The 27,515-nt window shown below is 43.0% G+C and overlaps 4 protein-coding genes across 8 annotated transcripts; 2 read left to right on the forward strand and 2 right to left on the reverse strand.

Annotated features, from left to right (window-relative positions):
• Positions 1 to 276: 276 nt before the first annotated feature.
• Positions 277 to 4,254, reverse strand: LOC147151747 (E3 SUMO-protein ligase ZBED1-like). The gene is made up of 2 exons (XM_086017790.1): positions 3,616 to 4,254; positions 277 to 2,266 (listed from the first exon to the last, which is right to left on the reverse strand). The coding sequence occupies exons 1-2, from the start codon at positions 3,819 to 3,821 to the stop codon at positions 631 to 633; spliced, it is 1,842 nt and encodes a 613-aa protein (XP_085873916.1). The 5' UTR covers positions 3,822 to 4,254; the 3' UTR covers positions 277 to 630.
• LOC147151748 (zinc finger and BTB domain-containing protein 5-like) lies at positions 3,654 to 8,392 on the forward strand. 2 transcript variants are annotated; one of them, XM_086017796.1, is made up of 2 exons: positions 3,654 to 4,214; positions 5,131 to 8,392. In XM_086017796.1, exon 2 carries the CDS (start codon positions 5,184 to 5,186, stop codon positions 6,906 to 6,908), a length of 1,725 nt encoding a protein of 574 aa, XP_085873922.1. In that variant the 5' UTR covers positions 3,654 to 4,214; positions 5,131 to 5,183; the 3' UTR covers positions 6,909 to 8,392. The 2 variants fall into 2 exon arrangements, with proteins under 2 accessions (XP_085873922.1, XP_085873921.1); XM_086017795.1 differs by having other exon boundaries at positions 3,654 to 8,392.
• On the reverse strand, positions 7,129 to 13,155 carry grhpra (glyoxylate reductase/hydroxypyruvate reductase a). Its single transcript, XM_086017797.1, has 9 exons — positions 12,698 to 13,155; positions 12,365 to 12,489; positions 11,429 to 11,501; positions 11,232 to 11,348; positions 10,040 to 10,128; positions 9,850 to 9,951; positions 9,582 to 9,717; positions 8,203 to 8,333; positions 7,129 to 8,115 (listed from the first exon to the last, which is right to left on the reverse strand). Exons 1-9 carry the CDS (start codon positions 12,781 to 12,783, stop codon positions 7,994 to 7,996), a joined length of 981 nt encoding a protein of 326 aa, XP_085873923.1. The 5' UTR covers positions 12,784 to 13,155; the 3' UTR covers positions 7,129 to 7,993.
• On the forward strand, positions 13,079 to 26,979 carry LOC147151750 (protein phosphatase Slingshot homolog 3). 4 transcript variants are annotated; one of them, XM_086017792.1, is made up of 17 exons: positions 13,079 to 13,293; positions 14,280 to 14,442; positions 15,553 to 15,590; positions 15,679 to 15,853; positions 17,282 to 17,397; positions 17,477 to 17,545; positions 18,640 to 18,705; positions 20,838 to 21,020; positions 21,174 to 21,267; positions 21,351 to 21,479; positions 22,766 to 22,812; positions 22,903 to 23,049; positions 23,752 to 23,952; positions 24,483 to 24,681; positions 24,859 to 24,921; positions 25,019 to 25,111; positions 25,919 to 26,979. In XM_086017792.1, the coding sequence occupies exons 2-17, from the start codon at positions 14,395 to 14,397 to the stop codon at positions 26,054 to 26,056; spliced, it is 1,806 nt and encodes a 601-aa protein (XP_085873918.1). In that variant the 5' UTR covers positions 13,079 to 13,293; positions 14,280 to 14,394; the 3' UTR covers positions 26,057 to 26,979. The 4 variants fall into 4 exon arrangements, with proteins under 4 accessions (XP_085873918.1, XP_085873917.1, XP_085873920.1 ...); XM_086017791.1 differs by having other exon boundaries at positions 13,080 to 13,300; XM_086017793.1 differs by lacking the exon at positions 13,079 to 13,293 and adding an exon at positions 14,532 to 15,041 and having other exon boundaries at positions 14,287 to 14,442.
• Positions 26,980 to 27,515: the final 536 nt, after the last annotated feature.

Consider the following 27,515-nt stretch of genomic DNA (forward strand, 5'->3'; position numbering starts at 1 on the left):
CTGATTAAAATGTGCTGTTGACTAGTATTTTGGCTGTCCCATGTGGTTAAACTACAGTAGCAGAAACTCCTCTCAATATGATGTAGTGCAGTAAATATTGTGTACAGTCACGATAAACATGTATTAGGAATACTTAATTTCTGAAGCATTAGTGGCAACTATATGCATATCAAATTACAGAAAAAAAAATCAACAAGTGAATTGCAATTGCATTCTAAAACTGGGACATCAAAGTTTTTTCACTGAGCGCCACAGAAAAAATGAAGAGGGGTTTTTGAACACCTTGTTTATAAAACATGTTAAAGATCAATTCAATATACAGTGTTGGTCGACATGAGCACTTTAAAACATTTTTAAATTATGTGATTATGTAAAACATTTGTGAAATCTAAACAATTCAGTTGATCCATTAAAAAAAGTTGAGATCTCGTAACCTTAATCTAAACACAAATAGTGATATCTTGTACCATTTGAATTTAAAACTAGTTTGTTAAAAAATGCATGTAAAAACTGGAATGCCAGGCCATATAAGCATAGATGCTTCAATCACAAAACAAACTTTGAAAGGTATGCAGATGAGGTAGGCAGGGTTGTATATGTGTGTTGATGGATTTGTGCAATTGCAAGCCTTTACAAGAGCGTATGATTACAGTGGAGAAAAGTCAACATATCAACTTGCTCCGAACCAAGGCTCGCCCTCCGATTTGAGGTGACGTTCCCAGCGGCGGAGATCAACCGCTCTGAGGGTGTCGATGTTGCTGGGATACCCAAAAAGGACTTGGCCAGCTTTGCCAAGGTTGGATATCGCGCTGCGTTTGATCGCCACCACGGCAGTGGATTCTCCTTCTTGGAGAGAGGCTGTTCTCCAAAATACTGCAAGACCTCCTTCTGTACCGCGTGACTTAGCTGCTCATCCTCATCCTCCTCCTCTTCCTCGCTGCTGCTGGAGTCTGATGACGATCCCAGAATGCTTTTGAGCAACGATCCATATTTTGTACCTAAATGGTCTTTTGTTTTGGAAGTGGCTGCACTTCTGCTTTCGTTGGACTGACTAGCTTCCTTTTTAACAGCGAGTGCCATGGACTGGATTGTACACTGGACCTTAAACACGTCCTCAGAAGGCAAGAACTTCAGTTTCCTAAACCTTGGGTCTAGAGCGGCCGCCAGGATGACAGTGTTAGGAGCTTCAGGATGAAATAAAAACAGTTTTTGCCATCTCTCTGTGATCTGTTCTGCCACTTGAGCCTGGAAAGCTCTGACTGATGCGGTTTTGAATGCTGAACTCAGCGTTGACTTCTTAAGATTGTGCACCAGCTGAGGAAGCGCAGAGAGAGTCACATATTTCTCCCCGCTCAGAAACTCTGTCGCTCCTTCAAATGGCCCGAGGATCTGAGTCAGCTCCTCGCTGAGGTTCCACTGCTCCGGATCGAGATCCAGGTAGTGCTGTTTGGTGACTGCAGGGTCGGAAAGCGCCGCGGTCACAGGCCATCTTTGTCCGAGGAGCCTGGACAGCATGTGAAACGTGCTGATCCACCGACCTCCTACGTCCTGAATCAACATTACTGGCGGCATTCCCATTTGTTCCTGCTTTTCTTTAAGTTTGGTACAAGCTAATTCACTTTTATTAAAATGCTCAACCAGGCATCTCGCAGAATCCACACAATTAGCGATGGTTTCTTTGTTTTTAAGCGTGCTCTGAACAACAAAATTCAGAGTGTGCCCTGAGCAGATCACAGAAGCCCAGCCATGCCTCTCCTTCAAAATTCCTGCCGCCCCCACTACATTGGCATCGTTGTCATGGACGACGGCCTTCACCTTCAGCAATGGAATAAGAAATTTGGCAGCGGTCGCCTCCAGCCAGTCCGCAATATCGACAGCCGCGTGCCTCTCTTCGAGACGCATTGTTGTGAGGTAGAGGGACTTCATCTCCCAATCGTCCCCCAAGAAGTGACAGGTCACCCCGAGATAGGCCTCTGTGGCCACACTCGTCCAGAGGTCCGTAGTCAGTGTAACACATTCCGTGTCCTGAAGGACATTTTTCAATTTCTCTGTCATTTCTTGGTGCCTCCTCTCCAAGATATTTGTGAAATAAGTTATTGAAGGTATGCTGTACTTATTGTTGAAAGTTGAAATCATCTTTCTAAATCCCTTGTCCTCCACCATGGACAGTGGGCGCATATCAGTGACCAGCATGTCCAAAATGCTCTCTGTTAACAGGGCAGCTTCTTTAACAGAGCATGACGCAAATGGGCGACCAAGTAGTGTGCTGGGGGAGGGGAAAAAAAGCAATTTGTCAATATGCATAACAAATGTCATGATGTTATAACTAGCCCTGTACTCACTTCAAAGTCTTACCGGTACCGGCAATATAGAGTTACGCATCTGCTATTACTAACAAATAACTGCCGATCGCGGCATGGTGGTGATGTAGGTAGCGTGCATCCGCCTCCAAACACAAAGAAGATAAATCAACGAAGAAGAAGCCGCTAAACCAACAAAAAAGAAGCCACTAAACCAACGAACAAGCAGCTAATCCAACGGAGCATGCGAGCGAGCCCGGCGGCCGTGCACCATACTCGCGTCGAGCAGCCTAACTTTGTTCAAATAAATGACCAGTCGACTTTGTATAAGACTTACAATAAAATGATATTATGCATGATAACCTGATTAAACACCTCCGGATGGAGACGCGGTGTACAAGTAAAGGAGTTCCCTGGCTTTAAGATGCTAGCGCCAGTCAGCCATATCCAACCACCGGCATCGCACTCAAATTAAAATCAAGCAAGTAAAATATGAATGGACTATGGCAATAGTGAGTCCGCTAAAAAAATATAAAGTAGTCCTAAGACAGTTGGTGAACAATTTATGTATGCACTGCAAGAGCGTATTAGTTTACTTACATTGTATGAACATGGAATGAAGTGTATCAACAATACTACTTTGGGTTAGCACCTAATTTACATTTACAGTGTACTGGTGGAGGAGAAACTGCACATTACGCTATATAACGATATACACAAAAACAGTTAACTGTTTTTTTTAAATAGGTTTGAAACAAAATCAATAATTATAAATATTGACTGATATGAAATTAAATAATTGTTTTGCTGTTTATTGATACTATTCTGCTGATGGGTGAACTAAGAACACATGGCATGTTAATTTACAAGATCAATCTATGTATGTTTCATGTCAAAATTATATTGCATTTGTATGCAACATCAGAGGCACTCCTCAAATATACTAGCACGTCCTCTGCCACTGAAGACCTTATATCCTATTAATGCAATCAACTTTGTTTTTTCTATTGCTCAAAACAAGATGTTTTATTCTTAATTGTAATTATTTATGTGCGTGTTTTTGTTTGACCCGCTTGTGTGAACACGTGTGCGTGTGTGTGTGTGTGTGTGTGTGTGGGTGGGGGCGGTCACAAATGTCACGATTTTCAAGATAGGGCCGCCACTAGTTTTAATCCTTGTTAATTTCCCACGAATTGGTTTAGACATCTAAGGATAGGGTAATATTGACACCAGGCTACGGCCGCCACAGATACCATACGTGCTAACTTGCGATTGTAGACTACAGTAAAAGAAGTAACGTGAATGTTTACGTTACCTTGTGTCGTCTACGCTTGTTGAGCTGGAAACAACGACCGGGTGCTTTCGGGTCAGATGCGAAATCATTGTAGACGTGCTGCTGTGGAAAGCCAATTCTGCTTGACAGTGGTCACATTGCACTATGTTATATTCTTTAAGTCTGAAATGATCCCAAACTTTAGACATTTTCTGTTTTTTACGGACGGTTTCTTGTGTATCAGCCATCGCGCCAACTTGATGTCAACGTTTGCGTCTGCAATCACAGTCCGTGTGGAAAAAGATGGTCAAGTTCAGTCTGGTTCCAGGGAACATTTGTTGCTCTGTCACAAGATGACCACTTGGTGGTAATGTTGCATTATATGCTCCATTCCTCCCATGTTGGATTATAGATTCACCAGGCGTCCTTCGCGCACTCTACGACAAACAAATGAATCCTCCTCGCATATTTCTGGACCTGATTTCGTGCAGCGAGAATAAACAACGATCGATTTTTGGATCTGTGGGCATCGTTTCGATTCCTTCGGTGCGATCGTGTTTCAAGGACCGCATCTCCTCCACAAAGAGCTGCTTCAGCCTCGGATGCAGACAATGAACGCTCACGTCTGACATGACTGAGAGGTCGGACAGGAGTTACTCTTATGTCGTTTTCAGCACATTTCAGACATCTCTACCTGCTATAATGACACTAGCATCCTCGTCGACGTTAGCATACAACGTAGCCGTACCGCCGCTTTTCACGATGGATGCGTTTCAGTGCCAACCGCAAAAGGTGAAAACTCACATTATAGAGACCATTAAAAAATAGTTGTACTTTTACCATGCACTTAAATTTAATGTAGGTTATTAAAACACTCAAAAGTATTCTCGAGCACTTGTTCTCAATTAACCGATAAAAGAGAATCAAACATTGTACGTATATTTAAACACTGAAAAGCTGTACCAAAACATAACATTTTGTGACGGTCCGGAAGCTTAAACGTAACATTCAACGTGAAACCCATACACAGGCTAACTATTAATATATACGATAATATACGACCAAATAACTGCAAAGAATATGCAATAAACGAATTAACCATTGTATATTCAAACACCAAATTGTTAGATAAAACAATCATTTTGTCTAACAAAAGTCACTTAATTCTAACGATGCAAAACGCCATAGATGGGCTAATGAAAATTAACGTCAATGTTACGGTAATTTGAAACCTTAAAGAAACAGCTACTTAAACACACTTAGCAGCAACACATAAAAACAGAGCATACAACAATACTCACAGGCATCTATCTGCTCTGTGGGAACAACAACTATTACTGGTATCCTATCGTTAAGGTTCTCTGCCTCTTCATTGTTTTAATGACACTGCAGCTCATCCAGTAGACTTCCTTTTTTCCAACAGCACAACGCGGTACTACAAAAAAAAGTGCCTAACTCTCAATTCAGACTTGGCTGTATACTGTAAAAACACACCAAAAAACCATCCCATAGAAATCTGTGATAACGTGGGGGAGCGCTGTAATATGGACTTTCCAGGTCACTTCCAGCACATTTTCCAGCAGCTGAACCTCCAGCGGCTCCATGCTCAAATGTGTGACTGTGTGGTGGAGGTGGGAGGCCACAAATTCCATGCACACCGCGCCATCCTGGCAGCATGCAGCTCCCACTTCAAGGCTCTCATCAGCTCCAGTGACGGCGCAGACGATGCTACTGGACAAAGCGTCGATAAAGTCGGAGGTGCTGGTTTGATGGCGCTCGACCCGGAGGTGGTGACCCCGGAGGCCTTCTCCACCCTGCTGGACATGATCTACACATCCACTTTGTCGCTTGGGGCCTCCAACGTGATGGATGTGCTGCTGGCCGCTTCGCACCTCCACCTCAACTCCGTGGTCAAGGCCTGTAAGCTCCACCTGTCCAGAAAAAACTTCCCAGCCATGGCGCCTAAAGGCTGGCGGTCAGTGCAGCGGCGGGAGCACCCGTCCTCTCAAACCCAGCTCACATCTGTGGAGCTACTTGACGAGGAGGGCGTAGAGGTTAGCCAGTCGGGGGAAGATTCCTCCGAGCACAAGAGAAAGTCGCATGAGGACAGACTGAATGACAGAAAGAGGACCTGCAGAGGGTCTGGAGATGAAGAAAATTCAGTGACCCGGAGCACAGCCAACAACGACGAGCAAGGGGAGAAGCTGCTTTCTCCGGAATGCTTAAAGATGACAGTAAACATCTGGGAGGGCCAATTGGATGAGGTGGAGGAAAAATATGGCAAAACCATGACTGACTCAGAGGAGATTCAGCTGCCCAGTCAATCAGACAGCGGTGCAGGTGCAGGTGCAGAGACTTTTGTCAAAGATGAAGGCAGTCCCGTGGTGGAGACAGTGAAGATAAAAAAAGAAAACATGACCACCTCCTTTCCTCATCTTTCGCCACCATCGCCCCCACAGGACTCCTCTGACGTAAACGTTGACAAAATCAGCAGTCCGGATGGCGTTGTCAGCTGTTTACAAACCCAGCTTTGCTCAGATCTTCCCGAAAAAGAATGTGGCGATGTCCACGACGACGAGGCCATTGACAGCCTCTCTGAGCTGGCCCTTTCCTGCTTGCTGAATCCTGGTCCTGTCAGCGAGATAGGCGCTCTGGAGGAAGAAACCAGTCTCGCGAGTCTGACGGCAGCTGCCACTGCAGCGGCTGCCGCCAGCGATGCTGCTGCTGGCGGTGCGGACCAACCGTGTCAAAACTCAAATGCTTCTCCTATTCAAATGACGGATCCAACTCTTGTTTTCCCGGTAACTTCTCTCCCTTTGCAACAGCTTCTCCCTTCTCGGGCTCCTGCTTTTAGCGACACACTCATCCTCCAGCCCGCGAGCAACTCCCTAACGGGATTCCTCGGCCTGGAGCCTTCAAGGTCCTCGAAGGGACAAGCGGCATCAAGTGGAACGACTTTCCGTCGCATCGCTCCCAAGGCGGTGCCAGTGTCCGAAGACGATCCTCCAGCAGCCTCCGGATCAGCTGGACCTGATAAAGCTCCTCTGACAAGAGCTTCCGAGGACGTGTTGTCCAAGTGCAAGAAAGCAGCGGCTGAAGTCAACGTGCTTCTGGTGGAAGGAGACAAGAAATATGCCTGCAAAATCTGCTCAAAGACATTCACGAACTTGGCGGACTGTAAGAAGCATATCCGTGTCCACACAGGTGAAAAGCCTTATCCTTGCCTCAAGTGTGGGAAACGCTTCAGCCAGTCGTCGCATCTGTACAAGCACTCTAAGAATTCCACCTGCTTGAACTGGAAGGACAAAAGTTCTTTCCAAGACACTCTGCATTGACTCCACAGCAGTTTGGCCAGACCAAATTCTTGAATTTCTTAAGTGATTAATCCTGTCACCCTTACTGCATTTTTAATTTTTTTTAAAATTTAATTTAACTTAATTTTTTATTTTATTTATTTATTTATCTTATTCATGACCTGTATGAAATGAATAGTTTGAGTTAAGTTTTTGAATTCACTAGCAATGTAGAATGAAAAAAACTGCAATGAACACAAGGTGCTTTAAATTCAAACTAAATGTAATTATTTATTCTCAGGAAAATGAACTATTGTACACTACCACTTGGGAGTTCACATTCAAAGTCGACAACTCCGCATAATGGGAATTACTTCATTTAGAAAAAGCCAGAGTGCCAATCAATGATTCTTAGTAGTAGGATATGTGTAAAGGGAAGTCAACCCAAACATTTGTTTTTCAAGAATAAGTTCTATGCAGGTCCACGAGTTGAAACAAGGCATTCTGATTAATATTGTTTGCGGGATATGAGTTAAGTAGCAAAATCCACCCGTTTTTAGCCATCTCAGAGGACAGCAATTTTGTCACCTCTGTCGACTGAATGACGACTGAAAATGACATCACAGTTGCTCAGGGCTCAGCTGAGCTGTGATGTCATTTTCAGTTGACAGAAGTGACAAAATGGCCTCCCCAATCATGACTCAGCTTCAGAAAACAGGTGAGCAGTGATTGTGATTGGTTCGTTAGCTGAGCCCTGAGCAATTGTGATGCAATTTTCAGTCGACGGAAGTGACAAAATGGCCGCCCCTCCGAGATGGCTAAAAACAAGTGGATTTTGCTGCTTGACTCATATGCCACAAACGCAATAAGAGTCAGAATGCCTTGTTTCAACTAGTGGGCCTGCATAGAACATATTCTTGAAAAAATGTTTTTGTTGACTTCCCCTTTAAATCTAACAAAGAGTTTGCTAAAGTGCTGTTAGTGGATTTGTAACAGAAATGTAATTTCGGATTAGCGCAGTTCAATTTCAATTCACTCTGGTCTCCAATTGATGTCACAATACACAAAATGTATTCAGTGCGCCATCCAAGCAGCTGAAAGGTATGATGGCCACTCCCGTTCAGGTTCTAGAAGGTGAGTTCACTGGGCATTTGTGTGCCCTGTAAACCCGCCAGCAGGTTCCGGGCTGCCAAGGAAGCCATGACGCCTCTTGTGGAGTAGGTGGCACTGCCGATGTGCGGCAAAATCACTGTGCGAAGCGAGATATGGAGCGAAAGACGAATTCAGCAAAAAGAAGCAGACATAAACAGGTCTAAATTTAACGCCGCATACTCACCGCAGTTTTTGAGCGCAAGAAGCGGGTGGTTTGTCGGTAGTGGCTCAGGTGTTGTTACATCCAGGCCGGCCGCAGCAATTTTTCCACTGGTCAGAGCCTCGTAAAGATCTTCCTGGTTCACTACTGCCCCCCTTGTGAGTCAAACGTCAACAGCCATTGTTATGAATAATTAAAACAATGTGTATACAAATCTGTTGAAGTATGCTCAAGACACGAACTGAATGATGGATTTTATTTGTTTTTGTCATGTTATTTGGTAAATATTGAGTCTGAACTGCTCCAGATGATTTAAATGGCACAGTTGCATGCTGTTATATTACATTATTGTAAACTATTGACAATGTTTTTTCATAATAGAGATGTGACAGTGGTGGTATTAGGAGGTGGATTAAGTTGGTTAGGTCCCACTTAAGGTAAAAGCACAGGCCGTCACTGGTCAAACAGCAGTCATAATCATAAAACGCCTTTATTTACTGCACTGATGGTGTTTAAAGCAACATTGTAACATATCCAACTATCGGGTAGGGAATTAACACTGCTTTGTTAATTGACTGTAAAACCAAGAAAACATTCTTAAAGCGGAAATTAACCCAAACATATTTTTTTCAAGAATATGTTCTATGCAGGCCCACTAGTTGAAACACGGCATTCTCATCAATATTGCTTTTGTCGAATATGAGTTAAGACGCAAAATCCACCCCTTTTTAGCCATCTCAGGGGGCGGCCTTTTTGGCACTTCTGTCAACTGAAAATGACATCACAAATGCTCAGGGCTCAGATAATGTCCAATCAGGGTTCAGCTTCAGAAAACAGATAAGCCGTGATTGGTCGTTACCTGAGCCCTGAGCAGTTGTGATGTCATTTTCAGTCGACGGAAGTGACAAAATGGCCGCCCCCAGAGATGGCTAAAAATTGGTGGATTAACTCTTATTGCACAAACGGAATATTTATCAGAATGCTTTGTTTCAACTAGTGGGCCTGTATAGAACATATTCTTCAAAAAAATATGTTTGATTGACTTCACCTTTAACATTAATGACAAATTTGTAATATGTAGCGCAGAGTCATGTCAACGCATAACATGTCTCAACTTGTAGCTCTAACATTAAACAACACACTTATCGAAGTGGTCAGCCATGCTTCATTTTGTCCTTTTGGAAAAAGTGTTGCAAAGGGGAACAAAAGAAAAGAAAAAGCGGGAGATCTTGCAAGATGGCACCTCGAATTCTGAAATTCTATCTGAGTTCAGAGCCACTTTTGTAGCCAAGTTCTAAGACAAATAAATAATTCCAACTGGTACAACCTCAGATGCATTCGGCTAAAGGTATCACTGTAGACGCACAAGAAGGGTCTATACTCGTGATTTGTTTGCAACGTACCTGCTTGAGTTGATGAAGACAGCAGTGTTCTTCATTTTGCTGAAGAAGGCCTTATCACACAGGCCCTGCGTCTCTGGCGTCAGTGAGCACGAAACAACAATGAAGTCACTCTCAGTCAAAAGTGTGTCCAGAGGAACTGTGATAAATGAGCAAAAGAGAGGGACTTCGTTTATGTCCCACACATTTTGTAGGCATTTTTTGTGTGTCCGTGATGTGCACAAACAACCGTAATGAACCCCGCTTTGCTCTCAATCATTTGTTTTCTTACCAAACTCTCCGTTGAGCTCAGCAGCGTCAGCTTTGGCTGTTCTCCCAGAGTAGAGCAGCCGTTTCACTCCAAACGGCACAAGGCGCCGGGCGGTAGCCAGCCCTGCGCACAAATGATCATGTAACCGACAGACAGTTTCATTTCAAACCAGCAATTTAGATGTGAAGTAATGGAAGGGAGGAAGCCTCACCGATGCGTCCCAGTCCAATGACTCCCACGGTGCTGCCTGAAAGGCCGTATCCGCACATCCAGAGTGGGTTCCAGGACGTCCAGCCGCCACTGTGAGACATCGTTTGGTGAGTGAACGGCATTAAGGCAAATAACTTCTGCTCCAATGTTAACACAAAGGGTTAGGAAGTAACTGCACTTCAGCAGATACAGTATTTCAAGTATCTGTACTTGAATATTCATTTTTCTGGCAATCATTGACTTTACAGTTACTCCCTTTAGAGTGAAAACAGGCATCTGTATTTTCTACTTGTTACTTTGGCGACAAGAAGCAAAGTCAACCTTCAAAGCCAGAACGTGAACCAAGCAGTACTTACAAGAATGACGCAACAAATTCAGAGAAGCAATATTCACCACCCGTGGTCTTATTTAAGAGTAGTGAAAGGAATTGAAAATAATTTAGCAATTGGGTGAGGGAATGAAATAATACAAATGGTATCATTGATGTCATTGTTATTTTGATAATACAAGATTGCAGTACAATAAATATCGTTAGTCTGCAAACCGTACGGCTATTGGAACTATCCTCCAACCTTTGATAAAATAAAGCATTGCAAGTGTTGCGTCTTGGATCAGCAGGCGAGCAAACAAATGATTCCTGGGAATCAAATTAGCGAGAACATGTTTTTTATTCTTTTTGAACTTTTTTATTTCTATCCCTATTTAAGAGAATTGTTTGATGCATCTTGTGCCAGCTAGAAATTTTAAGCTTCTGGCATTCAATGTAACTGACAGTATATTATCAAAAAAAAACACATAGAGGCAAGGTGTATATTTGATATCATTATTAGCTATTTTATAATGTTTTGTTCACAACACAAGCAAAGCTATGGGAATATGTTGTCTTGACGGCAGTTGTGAGGTCATTTTCAGTCAACGGAAGTGCCAAAATGGCCGCCCCCTGAGATGGCTAAAAAGGGGTGGATTTCACTGCTTAACTCATATTCCACAAACACAATATTAATCAGAATGCCTTGTTTCAACTGGCGGGCCTTCTGGGAACATATTCTTGAAAAAAAATGTGTTCGGGTTGGTTTCACCTTTAAGTAAGGGAGTTAAATTTGTGTTTCTGCAAGTATCTTTACAGTGTTTGATTACTTTTGCCACCTCTGTAAAAACCCTTTGGTGTAAATGTGTAACTTTGTAGGACAGACTTTTTGACTTCTTCCACCGCTTCAGGTAATCTGCGAGCCGTGGCCAGGAGAAGGGAAACAGTCAGTTCAGCTGTAGCGTCAGTCAGGACGTCAGGAGTGTAGCCAACACGTATGCCGCTGTTCAAAACAAACAAAATACAACATTAACAGTTTGCTCTTATATGTGGACAGGCTGTTTTGTTGATGTGGTTTCTGACCGTTTCTTTATTTCAACAAGATCCAAGTGGTCGTATCCCACGGAATAGGTGCTGATTACTTTCAGGTTGGGTCCTGTGATTCAGAACATAGCAATGGCTTGGTATTTGAAATATAGAATGTGTCCCAAAAGTCACTACACACTTCCCCCCCCAATTTTATTTCAGGTACTGTGCCGACAGATGACTCCATCAGCACTTTACAGTTTAGGCGTTTCAGTTTTTACAAGCATATCATTCACTTGCCCATGGCACGCCAATTGGCACATCAAAGCTTAAGCTGTCAAATGATACCTGTAAGGACACAGAAAGAAGAAAGTGAATAGTGACTTTTGGGACATCCTGTATCTTTTCAGGGATCAGTACTAGAACTTTAATGACAAACATTGTACCTTATTTGTTCACCACCAGATGATTACATCAAGTATTAAATTGGAAAGGTGAGAGGTAGTGTGAAGCGTATGCAAAACTACACAACCAATTTTCATGCAACTTTATGGAAGGGTTGAAGAAAGGTAAGGGTATAAGAACTTATTTCCTTTTTTTGATGTTCACTGTCTCGCATTCTGCAAACGTGGGACAGTGACAACATGCTTGAGAATATTCAAATTCATCCATATCATTTCACTCTCAGGGCATTGAATCAATCCCAACTGGACGGTTCAGGTTGTCTTAAATGACACTTTGCCTCTCATCCAAGAAGGCTTCATCAGTTCATGCAAAAGGCTTGGTTAGGACTGCACCAGCCTGAGTTGGTGTGGAAAACTTAATTATTAAGCGCCAACTTGGAAGCATGCCCTTCAACCAGAACAATTTATACTTGATAGCACTCTTTTCAGAATGTTACAAGAGTTTCCGACTTACAATTCAGACCATTCAGTAGTGCAAAACATTGGTCAAATAAAGTGAGTAGGGTAACTTCGTTCAAAATAAGTGTACCTGCAGCATCTAGAACCTCAGCATCGATTTTATCTGACAGCAGACACAGGAGACCGTCGGCCCCCTGCACACCTTTGAGAAACTCTGCTCGTGGCAAGCCTGAGTCCCACAAACACACTTCACACCTGTTTCCATACAAACCCAAGATGACAACATTATATGAACTGCAATTTCGGCCAGTCACGTGAATTGTTTCGTGTCCGCAATCAGAAGTGTACCGTTGCTAGATTGCAGTGAATACTTTGAAACTGAAAGGGTAGTTAACGAGCATGCGTTTACATGCGATCCAACCACATTGAATATAAATAAGTAAGGCATTAAAATGATGCATACACTCCAGACGTTGACAGAATCTTCATCCCCTCAAGCGGGAGCTGCCTATGCACAAAAACCTTCATAACTTTCTTAACTGCTTTCATCGTCCTTAACCAGAAGTGTGAATTCAGTCCCTTATTGCGCGCGCGCACACACACACACACAGTATGTGTCTCGTATTTAGTACAATTTCGGCTGGTTAATTAATAACCTTAAACGACGACTTATCCCGACATGCACAAAAACTGCGAACGTGCTACCCGGAAATAACCACCCCTTACGTAAAATCTTGAAAGCGATTTGTTTCTACACGTCAAACTTAGATCAAATATACATGGTATGTCGTTCATGTATATAATTTGTCGTATTAAAATTAAATAACAGTATTTAATAATTCGTGAAGTTGTTAGCTGATGATAGTAGCATGAAATAGGCTACCGACGCGGACTTTGCGTAACCCTGTAGTATCCACATGGTATTCTACGTACGTAGTGTGCGTATGTATGACTACAACCACTGTCAGTGTCAGTGTCCTACTCCCTCTCCTCCTGGAGGTTGGCACTTTTTAGGCTACAAGCAGACGGAAATAGGTGCTGGGACTCCGGCTTGGAAACGTAAGAGGTGTGCCTTTTTTTCTCAAGTTTTTCTTCGTTTTTTTTAGTTGACAGAGCTGCGCATTTGAAACATGAGCTACCGCTAGCTGCAACAGGCTAACATATACTAGGTTTGCAGTGCTTGGAAATGGCCAATCGGTCGGGAACAAACAGATCTAAATTAGACTTTTCATGCTTTTTTGGGGTTTAGATGTTGTTGTTATTTTTTCTTGTGCCTTAGAAACTCTTTGCACTTTTTATTTGGTTGAAGGCAGCTCTTATTAAGACTATTAAAACGATGTGTAGTGTTTATTACTTAGTATCAAATATATCGAAAACTAATTGAAGGTCAACGCTATGGAGTATACACAAATTCGTGTTGTTTGATTAGTTGATATGAGTCTAATGATAGGAATGTCCAACGTGTTAAATCAAGTATTTTTCCCACTTTAGTTTTTATTGCTGCTTTTGTTTGAAAAAAAAAAACAATGGAGATGCAACGATTAATCGACCACTAATAAATTATCAAATTAATCGACAAATGTTTTGATAATTGTCTCATTGGTTAGAATTTTTTTTTTAACATAGAATTGTCCAAATCTTCTAAATTTCTTAAAGGTGAGTCATTTCCTCGAATATTTATTATGTCTTAATTTCTCTGATCCTTATGTCAATCGCTATTGATCCTTATTTGGTGGGTCTACATTACCCAAATTCCAACTTATAGCTTTCTTACGTGCTATCCATTACCAAGTAGCTGTCTTTATGTATTAGTCCTTCATTAAGGTTAAAAAGAGGCACTTCTTATGTCAATTGCACTTGTCTTCTGAAATATCCAGTTTAACAATCCTACATCCAGTGCAATAAAATATGGTAACAATGTCATTAATGCACATCTATTTCGTATCACAAAACATGACAAAAGTCAAACTGTTATTTTCTTATGATCTACTCATTTATTCTTAATTTAATGGATGTATTCTCACATTCATCTCTCCATTGCAAAGATTGTACGGGTGACTGTTCCTGCACGCTTTTGGCCCGAGGAACCTGCAAAACTTGTCTGAGCTTGCCCGCAGCAGCCCAGCGGCACATTGAGCGGAGCGACACCTGCACTGTGCAATGGCTCTGTTGACTCTGCACAGGATCCCCTCCATCAGCGCAGCTCCTGTGAGTCACCCCCATCAATTGCAGTAGTCAGCCAAGCGAGTCATTTTGCATCATACCTTCACACATGAAGCTCTATTTTTCCACTGTAGAAATATGTATCCAGAACACCAACATCACTCTGCCCCAGGACAGCAGGACACCATACCGGTGCAATAAAAAATGGTTTTGTTTTCGTCGGATCGAATAGGTTTAGGCAGCAAACATTCCACAGATATTTTGTGACTTCATCAAAGCTGATTCATATTCATTAGAGCAGAGACGGTGTAATGGTCTCACTTCCTGTCCCTCTAAACGCTCGCTGAGTCATCAGCTTTTGCCTCATGAACGTCTCATCTTCCTTTGTCCATCCATCTTTAAACAAATGCCATTCATTTTAGCAGCCAGGGGTGCTAAGCTAGTAAGCTGGAGTCCAAGTGTCATTTCTGCATATTTGATCATAGATGCTAATCATGCCGCTATCTTAACTTGTGTTGTTTTTCTTTTCCTTCTTCTCTTCCAATCACGCATCATTCTTCTCCCGTAGCTCCTGCCCAGTCCTGTACTTAAATTTCTTTTTTTTCCCTCTTCTTGACTGTCTGGACTTGTCAGTTGCGTAACAGGTAATGTCGCTGTGTCACATTTCCTTTTTTTTTCCCCTGAAGCCCCTTTAAGAAGTTGAACTATAAATGACTCTCTTTTGTATTGCGTTTCTATTTGTATCGTATTTGTATTTCAATTTTCTCTGCTATTCTATTCCACTCCGAGGCTTTTTATCCATCCCCGACACCCTGCACCCACCGCCTTGCTTATTCGTCATTATCGCCGTCTGTCTCCTCACTTCAGGCTTCCACTGCTTCTTATCAGTGTTGTACCACATTTCACCCTCAAAATGACAGAACATTTTTCCCCAGCTATTCGTATACCAAATTTGGACACAGTCTTCGAGTCTGTTAAAATGTTCTTTTAATGGCACCACTCCAAAAAATGGCAAGACATTCTTTTTTTTTTTAAAGGATATTTTTAGATAGACTAAAGTTAGCCTTGCGACACCGATGTCAAAATACCACTCTGGATTTCAAATTTCTGAGCTTCCTTTACGAGTCGTTCTCATGATTTATTTGATCTTTTAAGGATGAAACCGCCCAAAGGAGAGGGCGATTTCAAAAAAGGTACATCGACGGCAGCACGTTTCCGTTGCAGAAACCTCGTCCTTTGTGAGCATGTAACATACATAAATGTGTCTTGTTGTTTCGTCAGAGAGAGTTTTGCCCTTGTGAAGGGAGCAGTGCTCCTCCTGGATGAGGCCCAGGGAGAGGAGCTCCACGAGGAGACGCCGCCTCCCCAGAAACAAGAAGACGGCGCTTCGGACAAGCGTCACAGGCACATTCACGCCATGGTCGAGCTCCTTCGACCAGAAGATAGTATCAAGCTGGTGAGGGCTCATATTGACGCACGTATTAATTGATTGAATATCCCCCCGCAAAATGCTGTCTCTGTGATGAAAAATGTGTCGTATGGGTTGTTTTACAATGGTTCTATTGTCAACTTGAGGATTAGCCTGAAGTCGCTTCTGCACATGGTCAGTCACATGAGCTTTAAACATGTCATGGATGAAAACTGAGATGTACGTTTTGATTTAGTTTAGGGACGGACCGATTATCGGCCGGGCCGATTATCGGCACCGATATTTGGCTTTTTTGACGAATGTCGCCATCGGCCTTGTTTAAAACTCTGCTGCCTGGTGTTAAATCAATTTAAAACTGTGGAAATGAAAACAAAGATATGTGAAAGTTTAACATTTCTGTCATTTTGAAATTTTCATTTACTATAGAAAACTACATGGAGCTATTGTTTCAGTTTTCCTTTGCCCTTTTTAAGGGATGCTGACAATCCTGGGTGCTCCCTGAACTTTTTGTTAGAATTTTATAACAGAGATGTTAACTGTCAAAAATATCTTGTAATAATGAGTTTTAAAAATGATGCAAACCTGAAACATTGTTCGATTCACATGCTTAACGACGTTAAAACAAAATAAAGGGTACGCTTTTCTTTAGATTTTGATGCCAATATTTTCCTTTTCACTGAAAATGAATATCGGCTCAAAATATCGGTTATCGGCCTCCTTGACTACTAAGGCTAGGTTGACACCGCAGGTCTTAATGCTCAATTTGGAAAAAATCCGATTTTTTTGTGTAAGCGTTCATATTACATTATGAATGCGACCTCGGTCTTGTCCGCGTCGTCAAAGTGGCCCGCGTGCGCAGAAAAAGAGACGACGTCACGCCCGGCGACGTGTTTGCGGAAGTAAATGTGGTCCGGCGTGTTTATACGGTCAAGCGATTAGGTAGCAGGTAGAAATAAATACAGTATTTGGGGGGGAAATTATGGAATGCAAATTCGATCCCCTGCTGCCAGCACATTTCTTCAGACTCTCGTAAAAAATCAGATACAGGTCGCATATGGACAAAAAAATGGGATCCGGGTCGCATTTGCCTGCGGTGTCAACCTAGCCTAATAATCGGTATCGGCCCTGAAAAAAGCATATCGGTCTATCTCTAATCTAGTTGCAGAACTCCGCCTGAATCTCGTCCTTACAAATATAACAATGCTCATTTGTGATTGACACTGACATTGTTTAATTATGTGTTTGTTACCTTAGTGTAAACCTGCGTTCACATGCTAAAAGAGTTGTTTTCAATATTTTGTTCACGCTATTTGGCGACACCGGACTCCTCGATACGCCAGTTATCTGATCACGTCAGTCCAAACGGAGCTTTGTTATCTTTTTAGAGGTGCAATGTTTGATGCCTTGCTGGCTTTATTATGAGATGTATTCAACTTCTGCTTCCTGCCTCCGCAGGCCGTGCAGCTGGAGTCGGTCAGCCCGGTCCGAGCCAGGTACCTCATCATTGTCTCCACCCTGGCTAACAAAGACGAGACCATCCTACTGGGGATGGATTTCCCCAAACAGGACAGGTGTGTGCGACCAACCCAGAGGGACCGCTGACAAATGGCTTCATCGCCACGTTGTGCTCGGTCATCTGCTTGTTTTCAGTGACGAGTGCACCATTGGCTTGGTTCTGCCCGTCTGGAGCGACACACAAGTGTATCTGGACGGGGATGGGTAAGTCGGACATCTTGTTATAATTTAGTGTGGGTTGTGAACATACTTTTTTTTTTGTTTTTCAAGAATATGTTCCGAGCCGGCCCACTGGTTGAAACACGGCATTCTGATTCATTTTGCGTTTGTGGAATAAGTGTTAATCCACTCATTTTAGCCACCTCCGGGGGCAGCCATTTTGTCTTCTGTCGACTGAAAATGACATCACAACTGCTCACAACGACCAATCGCGGCTGAGCCGTTTTCTGAATCTGAGCCGCGATTGGTCGCTGTGAGCAGTTGTGATGTCATTTTCAGTCGACAGAAGACAAAATGGCCGCCCGCAAAGATGGCTAAAAACGAGTGGATTAACACTTATTCCACAAACGCAATATTTGTCAGAATGCCCTGTTTCAACTTGTGGGCTTGCATAGAACATATTCTTGAAAAAAAAAATGTTTGCATTGACTTCCGCTTTAAACACAAGTCATAAAAGACTGTCAACAAGAACTCATACGAATGAAAATAAAACACCCTCGGGGAAGTAACAAGGGAATGAATAATGGATTCCATAAAAATGGCAGAAATATGCAGCACAGACACAGAGCCGACCGCCGAGTCTCTGGCCAGAGAAGATACGAATAAGGAATGTTGCTATTTATGGAGCGCGATCGTTCCCCGTGAATTGCGACTGCTCCTATCACTTACTGGTGCTCTTACATAAGCCCTCGCGGTCCTATCACGTGGAATCGTTTGGCGCAAACTGTGAGGGTTGAGGATGTGCTTGAAGCGCATGAGAACGTCCTGAGTGACACCAGTGCTGCGTCGGCGCCGGTCCTCCCGTCACATGCTGCGGACGTGTGATCGCATCTGCTGGTCTACGGAGAGCAGGCTCGACTCTCGGCATGACGACTCGCGCCTCCAGCCGCGCCACTCAGCGTTTTACACGTTCCTCTCCGCTCGCTCCTCTCGCTTCTCGCTAATTGACGCTGAATAAGTTCAGCGTCCTTTTTGGGCCGGCCTACTTATTGTATTTTGTTCGTATCACTTCCCCTTTCCGCCAAAGTCACGCTCTGTATCTTTCTTTGACTCGGTTTCTGTCTCCTCCTACTTCACAGCGGTTTCAGTGTCACATCAGCAGAAGAAACGAGAATTTTTAAGCCGGTTTCCATGCAGACCATGTGGTGAGTCCGAATGTCAACACAAAAACGCACAAATTCATGCTTTCCCATAAATCCGTAGACTGGATTTAGCTGCATGTCCATCCATTCTTTTCCTACTGCTTATGCTGTTCACTCGTAGGTAAGCTAGGGGCCTATTTCCTGCTGACTTCAGTCAAGAGGCAGGTTACACCCTGCACTGGTTGCCAGTCACTCTCAGGGAACACACAAAACATCCATTCAGACTTCAGTTAACATACCTGTTTTTAGAATTTGGGCGAAAATGGGAGTACCTGCACCAACATGATTTAGTGTTTACAGTATACTTTGCCTATATACATCTTCCCTTCAGTGTCCCGTATCTGATATCGCTGTGCTTATGTTTATTAAACAGCAGAAGTCGTCCGCGCGCATGCGCACACGCCCAAAACACAGTTAAGCAACTACACGCTATTATAGAGACAGAAGTAAAAACATCAATCAGCAACATTACAGTTGACGGGTTTTTTTTTTTCGCTTTATTTGGCCTGGAGTCCGGATGAACTCTTCCCCATAGATGTAAAAGTCGGATAACCTCTACATTGCTTCACTGACCGCTATGAGCCACCTTATTCTCGATTTAATAGGGATGTAACGATTAATCGAAAATCGTTTAAAAATCGATTCAAACCGATTGATCCAATAATCGATTTAAATCGAGACGAATCAAACTTGGACATCTCACCACTCACAAGCCCTATACAGCAACACCTAACAAAAGACAAGATACCTACATCATTAGAATGGTCCTGAAGGGTCCTGAAAATTGATGTCTTTAATTTTTTTTCCATTCCAGATCCAGATGGATACCACATTTTGAATGTGTAGATCAAATTATGCGCTTGCGCCAAACATCATTGCGAATTGCGTTTGTGGATGGCTGGAGCACCACACTAGCGCACAGAGACAAGCATGGTAGCGATTAAAAAAAAAAAAAAAATTCAAATCCAATCGAAAATCGGGAACTGAAAATCGAATGGGGGCTTCAGTGAATCGTTACATCCCTACTATTTAATAGTATGAGGCTTGTGTTAGCATATTTGTTAATACTGTACATCATCAATTTGAGCATTTTGATTCTTATCCACATAATCAGGTCCATGAATATTGGGATCCTGATACGATTCTACTTTTTTGGGCTCCAAACAACCACCACAATGGATTTGAATTGAAACAAAAAGAGGCGCTTGAGCTGAAGACTTTCAGGTTGAATTTGAGGCTATTTGCATCCAAATCAGGTGAATAGTGTAGGAATCACAACAGTTTGACTTTTTAAGGCACCAAAAGTCATGGGACAATTGGCTGCTCAGCTGTTCCATGGCCAGGTGGTCATGGACTGGAAAATAGCTGCCAATGAAACTGCTTGCCTTGTATTTATGCCTTGTAGCTAAATACTGTACTTTAAAACCTTTGAAGGGTGCTTCACAGCTCAGATGGACAATAAACCGAAGCATACGGAAAAAGCAACCAAAAGAGGTTTTTAAGGCAAAGAAGTGGAATGTTATGCAATGGCTAAGTCAATCATGATTGTTAATTTGTTCCATTACTTTTGGTCTTTTAAAAAGTAGGAGGCATACAACAAACAGTTGTCGTTTTTTAAACATTTCACCTGATTTGGAAGTAAATTGGATGAAATTAAAGCTGAGCATCGTCAGTTGGAGCACATCTTGTTTGATTCATTTCAAATCTATTACGGTGGTGTTCAGAGCCAAATCATTGAGAATTGTGTTCCTGTCCCAATATTTATCGACCTGAATTTACACTGCGTCCAAAAATATCGGAACCATCAGAAGTGGGCACGTCAGTAAATTTTGCTGGTCTCTCATTCATCATTCGACAGTGGCCGTGTCGCCCGTCCGCGGTCGTCAGTCCGTCATTATTTCAAGCCGGCCAAATCTGTCACCGTCCGTCCTGGTCATCGTTATTTTAAACGCGCTTCCATCATCGCTAAAGTACAGTAACAGATATCCAATTCCATCCTTTTTTTTTTTTTTTTTTTTTGTTTTTTTTTTTTTTTTTTTCCTTCCGCTGCTATGACGCATGCCTCAACTGGGCATTACAGCCATAAAAGTTGTCCTCTTTTTTTTTTTTTTTTTTTTTTTTCTTTCTACCCCAAGGTCAGTACTGCAGTCTCTGCACGGCTGTTGCGAGCGGGCCGTCAAAGGCGCGGTGATCCCCGGCTGCGGCCTGGAGTGGGCCCAGCACTACCGCCGGCACATTGAGTCGGACCGCTTCTGCCTCAACGAGTGGGAGGCCATGAATGACTTGGAGTCGGTCAGGAAGGACAGCGACGGTCAGAAGTAAAGAGCGGCGGAATCACTCCCGGATGCAGGAAGAAATGCAGCCTCGCGTTGCGTTTCGAACCGACACGCATGCGCCCAAAAATGAACGCCGGCCCAATCTGGGCTTGACGGAATGTCTCAACTAAGGGACTCTCTGTGTTCCATGTGCAGTAGTGCAGACAGAAGTTCGAAAGAGAGGCTGATCAGGGAGCATCTGAGGGACATCATGAGGACAGAAGACTTGGACAACCTCACGTCCAAGATGGTACGACTTGACGGAGGCAGAGGAGAGGGCGGCAAGGAAGAAATAACCAGAGTGCTCTGGATGTGCGTCCGCCTCCGCTGTAGGTCCACGCCGCCCTGAAGAGCCGAATCGGCTTCGACATGAGGCCGTTCAAGGAGTACATTGACAACGAGATTCTGGTTACCATGGCTCAGATGGACAAACCGTCGAAGATTTTTGACTACCTTTACCTGGTGAGGGAGCGCTTTTGTTTTGAAACCTTCGTTTTCTTGGGCTGAGTCACAACTCCTCAAGGGGGTGCTCTTGCTTCCGTGAAAACAGTCTTACAAACAGTTTACGTGGAGACTTTTTTTTTTTTTTTGTCGTTCCGGTTGAAATCATTCCGATTCCGATTGAATCATTCTCGGGCCGCCCGTTTACGTGCGACCTGATCTTTTTTGCAATCTGACGTTTTACATACTCCAACTCTGTTAATCAGATCAGCCATATTACAGGCGTGCGGGATCAATTTATATATCGCGCCATTTAGGGGAAGTCAACGCAAACATTTTTTTTTTTCAAGAATATCTTCCCAGCAGGCCCACTAGTTGAAACAGGGCATTCTGATAAATATTGCGTTTGCGGAATAAATGTTAATCCGCTCGTTTTTAGCCATCTCTGGGGGCGGCCATTTTGTCACTTCTGTCGACTGAAAATGACATCACAACTGCTCACAGCGACCAATCGCGGCTGAGTTGCGAGCAGTTGTGATGTCATTTTCGTTCGACGGAAGACAAAATGGCCGCCCCCTGAGACGGCTAAAAACGAGCGGATTAACATTTATTCCGCAAACGCAATATTTATCAGAATGCCCTGTTTCAACTAGTGGGCCTGCTGGGAAATGATGGAGTTTATTTGTCTATTTAGCATTGTAGTTGTGATATTTTAACACTTTTATGAAAACTAGTTCCAAGTCTTTTAAAAGAAATTTTCCCGTCGCAGACCAACTCTGGTATGTGGCTGCCATTTTCGATCTCCGGCGACGACGCATTATTGGTCAAGACAGAGCGTGCGCGGACCGGACGCAGCTTGGCTTTTCTCATTTCTCAACTCTTTATACATGACGCTCGTTTGGACAATATGACAATACTCACAGGCGTGTATTCTTTATCTTCTGTGAAAAACATCTCTAACTAGATGGAGCAAAGTATAATACTGTAGAGTGCTATTTTTCTCATTGAAATGATGTTTTAAAAAAAATGTGGGTGGGGGGGCTGTTTTTTTTTTTTGCAGGGCTGGAACGCATTAATGGCATTTTCATTTGTTTCAAAGGGCAAGTGTTTCATCATTATTTCAGTATGCATACTTTTCGTGAGAGTTGACATTGTTCTCATGTCAAGTATGTACCTTTCAGTCAGTAAAGGTTGGGAAGCGCTGACGTTTACAGGAAATCTCTTTCGACAGCAATATTTATGTACAAGTAGGATCTGTGCTTTCACAATCAGGCCGACATTTTTTTTTTTTTTTCCTCTGCTTTCAGGGCTCCGAGTGGAACGCAGCCAACTTTGAAGAGCTGCAGAAAAACAAGTCGGTTCTTTTCCTTCGTTGCGCCGTATTCTGCTACGGTTGCGTTCTCAAATCCCCGAGCGTGCATTTTTTTTTTTTTTCTTTTTACAGCGTGGGCTACATTCTGAACGTGACGAGGGAAATCGACAACTTCTTCCCAGAATCCTTCACCTACATGAACATCAGAGTGTATGACGTGGAGGCCACTGACCTGCTCTCCCACTGGACCGACACGTACAACTTCATCAACACTGCAAGGTAGTCCGCAGCGCGCGATAACACCAAATCAGCTGTTTTGTTTTTTGGCCAACAAATCACTTTTGGGCAACAAAACAAAACAAGACAACAAACATTTTCTGGAAAAATACACCCACTAAGGAAATGGTGTACAATCGCCCGAAGACTTTTCAAATATTCAGTGTTGTAGTCTACTGACCTTTTTTTTTTTTTTTCCTGTAATTGGGCTGTGTCAACACCGCTTAAAGCAAAGTCAACCCAAACATATTTTGAGAATATGTTTTATTCAAGCCCACTAGTTGAAACAAGGCATTCTGATAAATATTGCGTTTGTGGAATAAGTGTTAATCCACTTGTTTTTAGCCATCTCCGGGGGCGGCCATTTTGTCTTCTGTCGACTGAAAATGACATCACAACCACTCACAGCGATCAATCTCGGCTCAGCTTCAGAAAACAGGTCAGCCGTGATTGGTCGCTGTGAGCAGTTGTGATGTCATTTTCAGTCGACAGAAGACAAAATGGCCGCCCCCGGAGATGGCTAAAACGAGTGGATTAACACTTATTCCACAAACGCAAAATGAATCCGAATGCCGTGTTTCAACTAGTGGGCCTGCTGGGAACATATGCTTGAAAAAAAAATATGTTTGGGTTGAATTCCGCTTTAAGCGAATACTGCCTTTCCCTTTCCAACCCACCAACCTTTTGTTGCCTTGTGCGCCGCAGGAAGAGCGGACAGGCGGTGTTGGTGCACTGCAAGATGGGCGTGTCTCGGTCCTCGTCCACCGTGATCGCCTACGCCATGAAGCAGCAGCGCTGGCCGCTGGACGTGGCGTTGGCTTACGTGCGGGATCGCCGCGCCATAGTCAAACCCAACGACGGCTTCACGAAGCAGCTGCAGACCTACAATGGCATCCTCAACGCCAGGTCACAATTGAAGGCTCCTTCTCAAGTCCTCCATCGGAGTTGCAGGGTCCACAAAGTCGCTTTACGGCGTTAAAAAAAAAATTTTTTTTACAAAAGCAACTGATGAAACAAACATACATTGGTCATTATTTGAGTGCTTTTTGCACAACAAGGACCTGCACTGCAAAATTGACCCCCCCCCCCACCCCCCCCCCAAAAAAAAATGTTCTATGTCCACAGTCTGTCTGTATCTTTGTTGCAACCTGCTGCGACGCCCAAAGCTCAGTGGCCACTTCCCCTTTGAGAGCATCCTGTTTGTAGTTTCGCAATGTCGAAGCTGAGGCACTCAGTTGATTAATTGTTAGGTGACGTCTTGGTCTCATGACGTCACAAATGTGAAGAGTAGCATCAAAAGGCCTGTCCAACACAGACAGAAAAAACTGGAGGAGTCACAGAAAAGCATCTGCTTGTCCATTTTCCAATAGATTAGCTCGATTGTACACACGTGTGGGAAAAGATGGCTTCTAAAGGTTTTTAAATCTTCATTGCAGCCAGCAGCGTCACAGTTTACTCTGGAGGCGAAGGTCCAAAGACCAACGGCAGAAGCCTGAGCGCAAAGATGATGGAGAGAAGGAGGAGGAGGAGGAGGAGGAAGATGATTTAGAGGACGAAGAGCAAGAAGACGAAGGACTTGACGAGGGCGATGACATCACCGAGAGCAGTGATGAAAAAGAGGAGTCTGAGGAAGAGGTAATCGATTACAACTGCAACTACAGTAGGCTCTGATGCCATTTCAATTCCTTTTAAAGGAGAACATTCATTTGATATACTTTGTACGATATTTATATTCTACTGTTTGGCTTATGTAATCAATCCATTTTGCGTTGTGTGATTTGGATACATGTCACTTATCCTTGATCGTCTCAGGTGTTTGCACAGCCTGATCCCAACCAGGATGCTGGGCAGCTAGCGCCACCTGTCATCATCACTGTAAACTAACACACACACATACACACACGCGCTATGGTGCAGCAACTCTCACTATTAATAGTTGACCGGATGTATTTTTCCTGTGTCTCCTCCCAAGGCTCCAAGTGTCAGTCGCAGTGGTAGGATGAACCTGTTTTCCCTCATGCAGTCCATCAGTGAACAAGATGATGTGGACAAAGGATGCAGTCGGGTAAATGGCTTCGTCCGATCCGGTTTGCGTAATGCTCACGCAACCTCGGGCTACGTGCTCCTTGAAAAGGTCATGCACACGGCAAGAAACTCAGCACTTACTTTACACGAAACAAGACTTCTGTATCTATAGTCAAAGGAACAACGGAAGACCGGAAGGACACTCGGTAGAGCGTAGAGCTCCATCCAGGCTGGGCAATCTTAATTTGGAATGCGCTTTAGGCTTTAATGGGTTATTAATGCTTGAGTTTAGCATGATTTATCATCTAAGATCAATCTGTGAAATTGCTATTACAAAATAGGCGGCGGGGGGGCTGATTCATGGATCACGCCATAATGAAGCCTTTTATCTGGATGGATGGATGGATGGATGGATATAAACAAAATCACAGCATGAAGACGAATTGAAGAGGAAGTCAGCAAAAAAACAAAAACATTTACACTCTTTTTTTCCTTCAAAGGTTTCGCTAAGTGGGATGTATAGCAAGAACTGTGATATAAACATATAAACTTGTACTGTTTTTCAGGACCCCAAAAATGGAAGGTTTGTTCAACCGTTAGCATTGCGTCATGAAAGCGATATGCAAAATGTGTGCAAAATACTGTAGTTCTATTATACAATTAAAATGGAAGAGTAATAAAAGGCAACTCTTGTTACTCAATGTAGTCAGATTTTTTAAATTTTTTTACAGTCGATTGAAAATACTGTATGGATCATAACATATTCCATTGCTCCTGCTGATCTGTGATATAATGCACACAAATGTCACATGGCTCCTCATACACTCTCCATCCTTCCTTTTCAAAGCTGCCTTCCAGTCCACGACGATCGCCGCGACAACGGAGGCGGAGCCACAGCCGAAAGGGTTTGATTCACCAAAGCGCCTGTGTGGATCTGTCACCCGAACCGCGGAGTCTCCCGGACGCCGCCCACGACAAACATTGAAGCAGTCAAGAGGAAAAAGAGCAGCTTCTCCTTTTTTTTTTTTTTCTTTAAGAACCCGAAGGAACAGGACTTATAACATGGCAAGGATGATTCTTTTATTTTATCACACAATGCAAGTTTTAAGTTCAGTTCCATTCTTGCATGGCCGCGGAGTGTCATTGAACTGTTGTTTCACAGCTGATGAATAATTGTTGTATTGCTGCAGTATTTGAGCGGCTGGCTCGGACTTGTCTGTTTAGTTCGAGTGTTTCGACAACATTTAAGCGCTCCAGATGTCAACTATGCAATTTTTCTTAACATGCTGCCAATTGAAGGCTTGGTCCAATCAGAAGAGTCCTCTGGCTCACTAACTCTCACTGAAGGTTTTACTAGTTTCTAAGCTGTACTTTATGGACCGAGTCAGGGCCGGTGTTATGGTGCGCACCTCTTTGTAAGTCTGCACTCCAATGTGCCAATGAAAACGTCAAATTGAAAATCATTATCACTGTGTCAAATTTTTGTTTGACATATTTTATGTTATTACAGCTGTATGAGTGCCTTCTAGCCGAGAATGATGACGTTGTGTTCATATGTTGTCGCATGGATAAATAACTGCTGATTTTTGTTTTGTACCAGCCTATGAGAAATTATTATTCAGGTATTCAGTCTCTTGTATTTATATTTTTCTTTTTTATTCCATATCCTTTATGTGGACTCTCCAGATGCTGATTTGTTTGTTTTTTCCCCTCACTAATAGCTCATTATTTTAACACGCATGCACCTCATTATCCAACACATCAAAGACAGCCTGAGCCAACTTCAAGCTGTATTATGATTACTGTTTTATAAACACTGTCCACTTCTGTTGATGTGTTTAACTCCACTGTATGCAGCTCACTCGTGTGAACAAGCACATCAAAATAAAATAAAAAATCAACCAACAATTGTTTCTATTCATCAATTGGGGCAGCAGTGTGGCGTCGCAGTTCCGAGGTTCGAATCTCAACTTTGGTATTCCAAAGTGGAGTGTGGATGTTCTCCAGGTTCTCGAGCTTTCTTCCACATCCCAAATACCAGTACATGCATGTAAGGTTATGTCAAACTCAAGGACCACGGTTCAACAATTTATCCTTGACTTCTCTTCAAAATCATAACAAGTCATAACAATCATAATCAAATGCAAGAGTAACTATTTAATACAATGGGCCAATTAACAGGGTCCCCGCTTAGAACATATTAGTTACAGGGCAAGAAGTGGGAAAATACTTCTGCATGCTAGTCACTAGTTTGCTGCGTAAACAAACGGTGCAGCTCAGCTTCTGGCTAGGGGATGTAATAGCTAGTGATGTTTTTGGAAGATAGTCTAACTTGACTCCTTTGAAAATATTATCCAGAAATGTGAATATTTTCAGTGCTTGAGGAAAAATTCAACTTCCAGCAGAATAAACAACCTCATCCGGGGCTTCTCAGATAGAGCTAA

Source organism: Filicampus tigris, chromosome 2 (assembly GCF_054856515.1).
Source record: "Filicampus tigris isolate MCC_2025a chromosome 2, RoL_Ftig_1.0, whole genome shotgun sequence".
Taxonomy (NCBI): Eukaryota; Metazoa; Chordata; class Actinopteri; order Syngnathiformes; family Syngnathidae; genus Filicampus; species Filicampus tigris.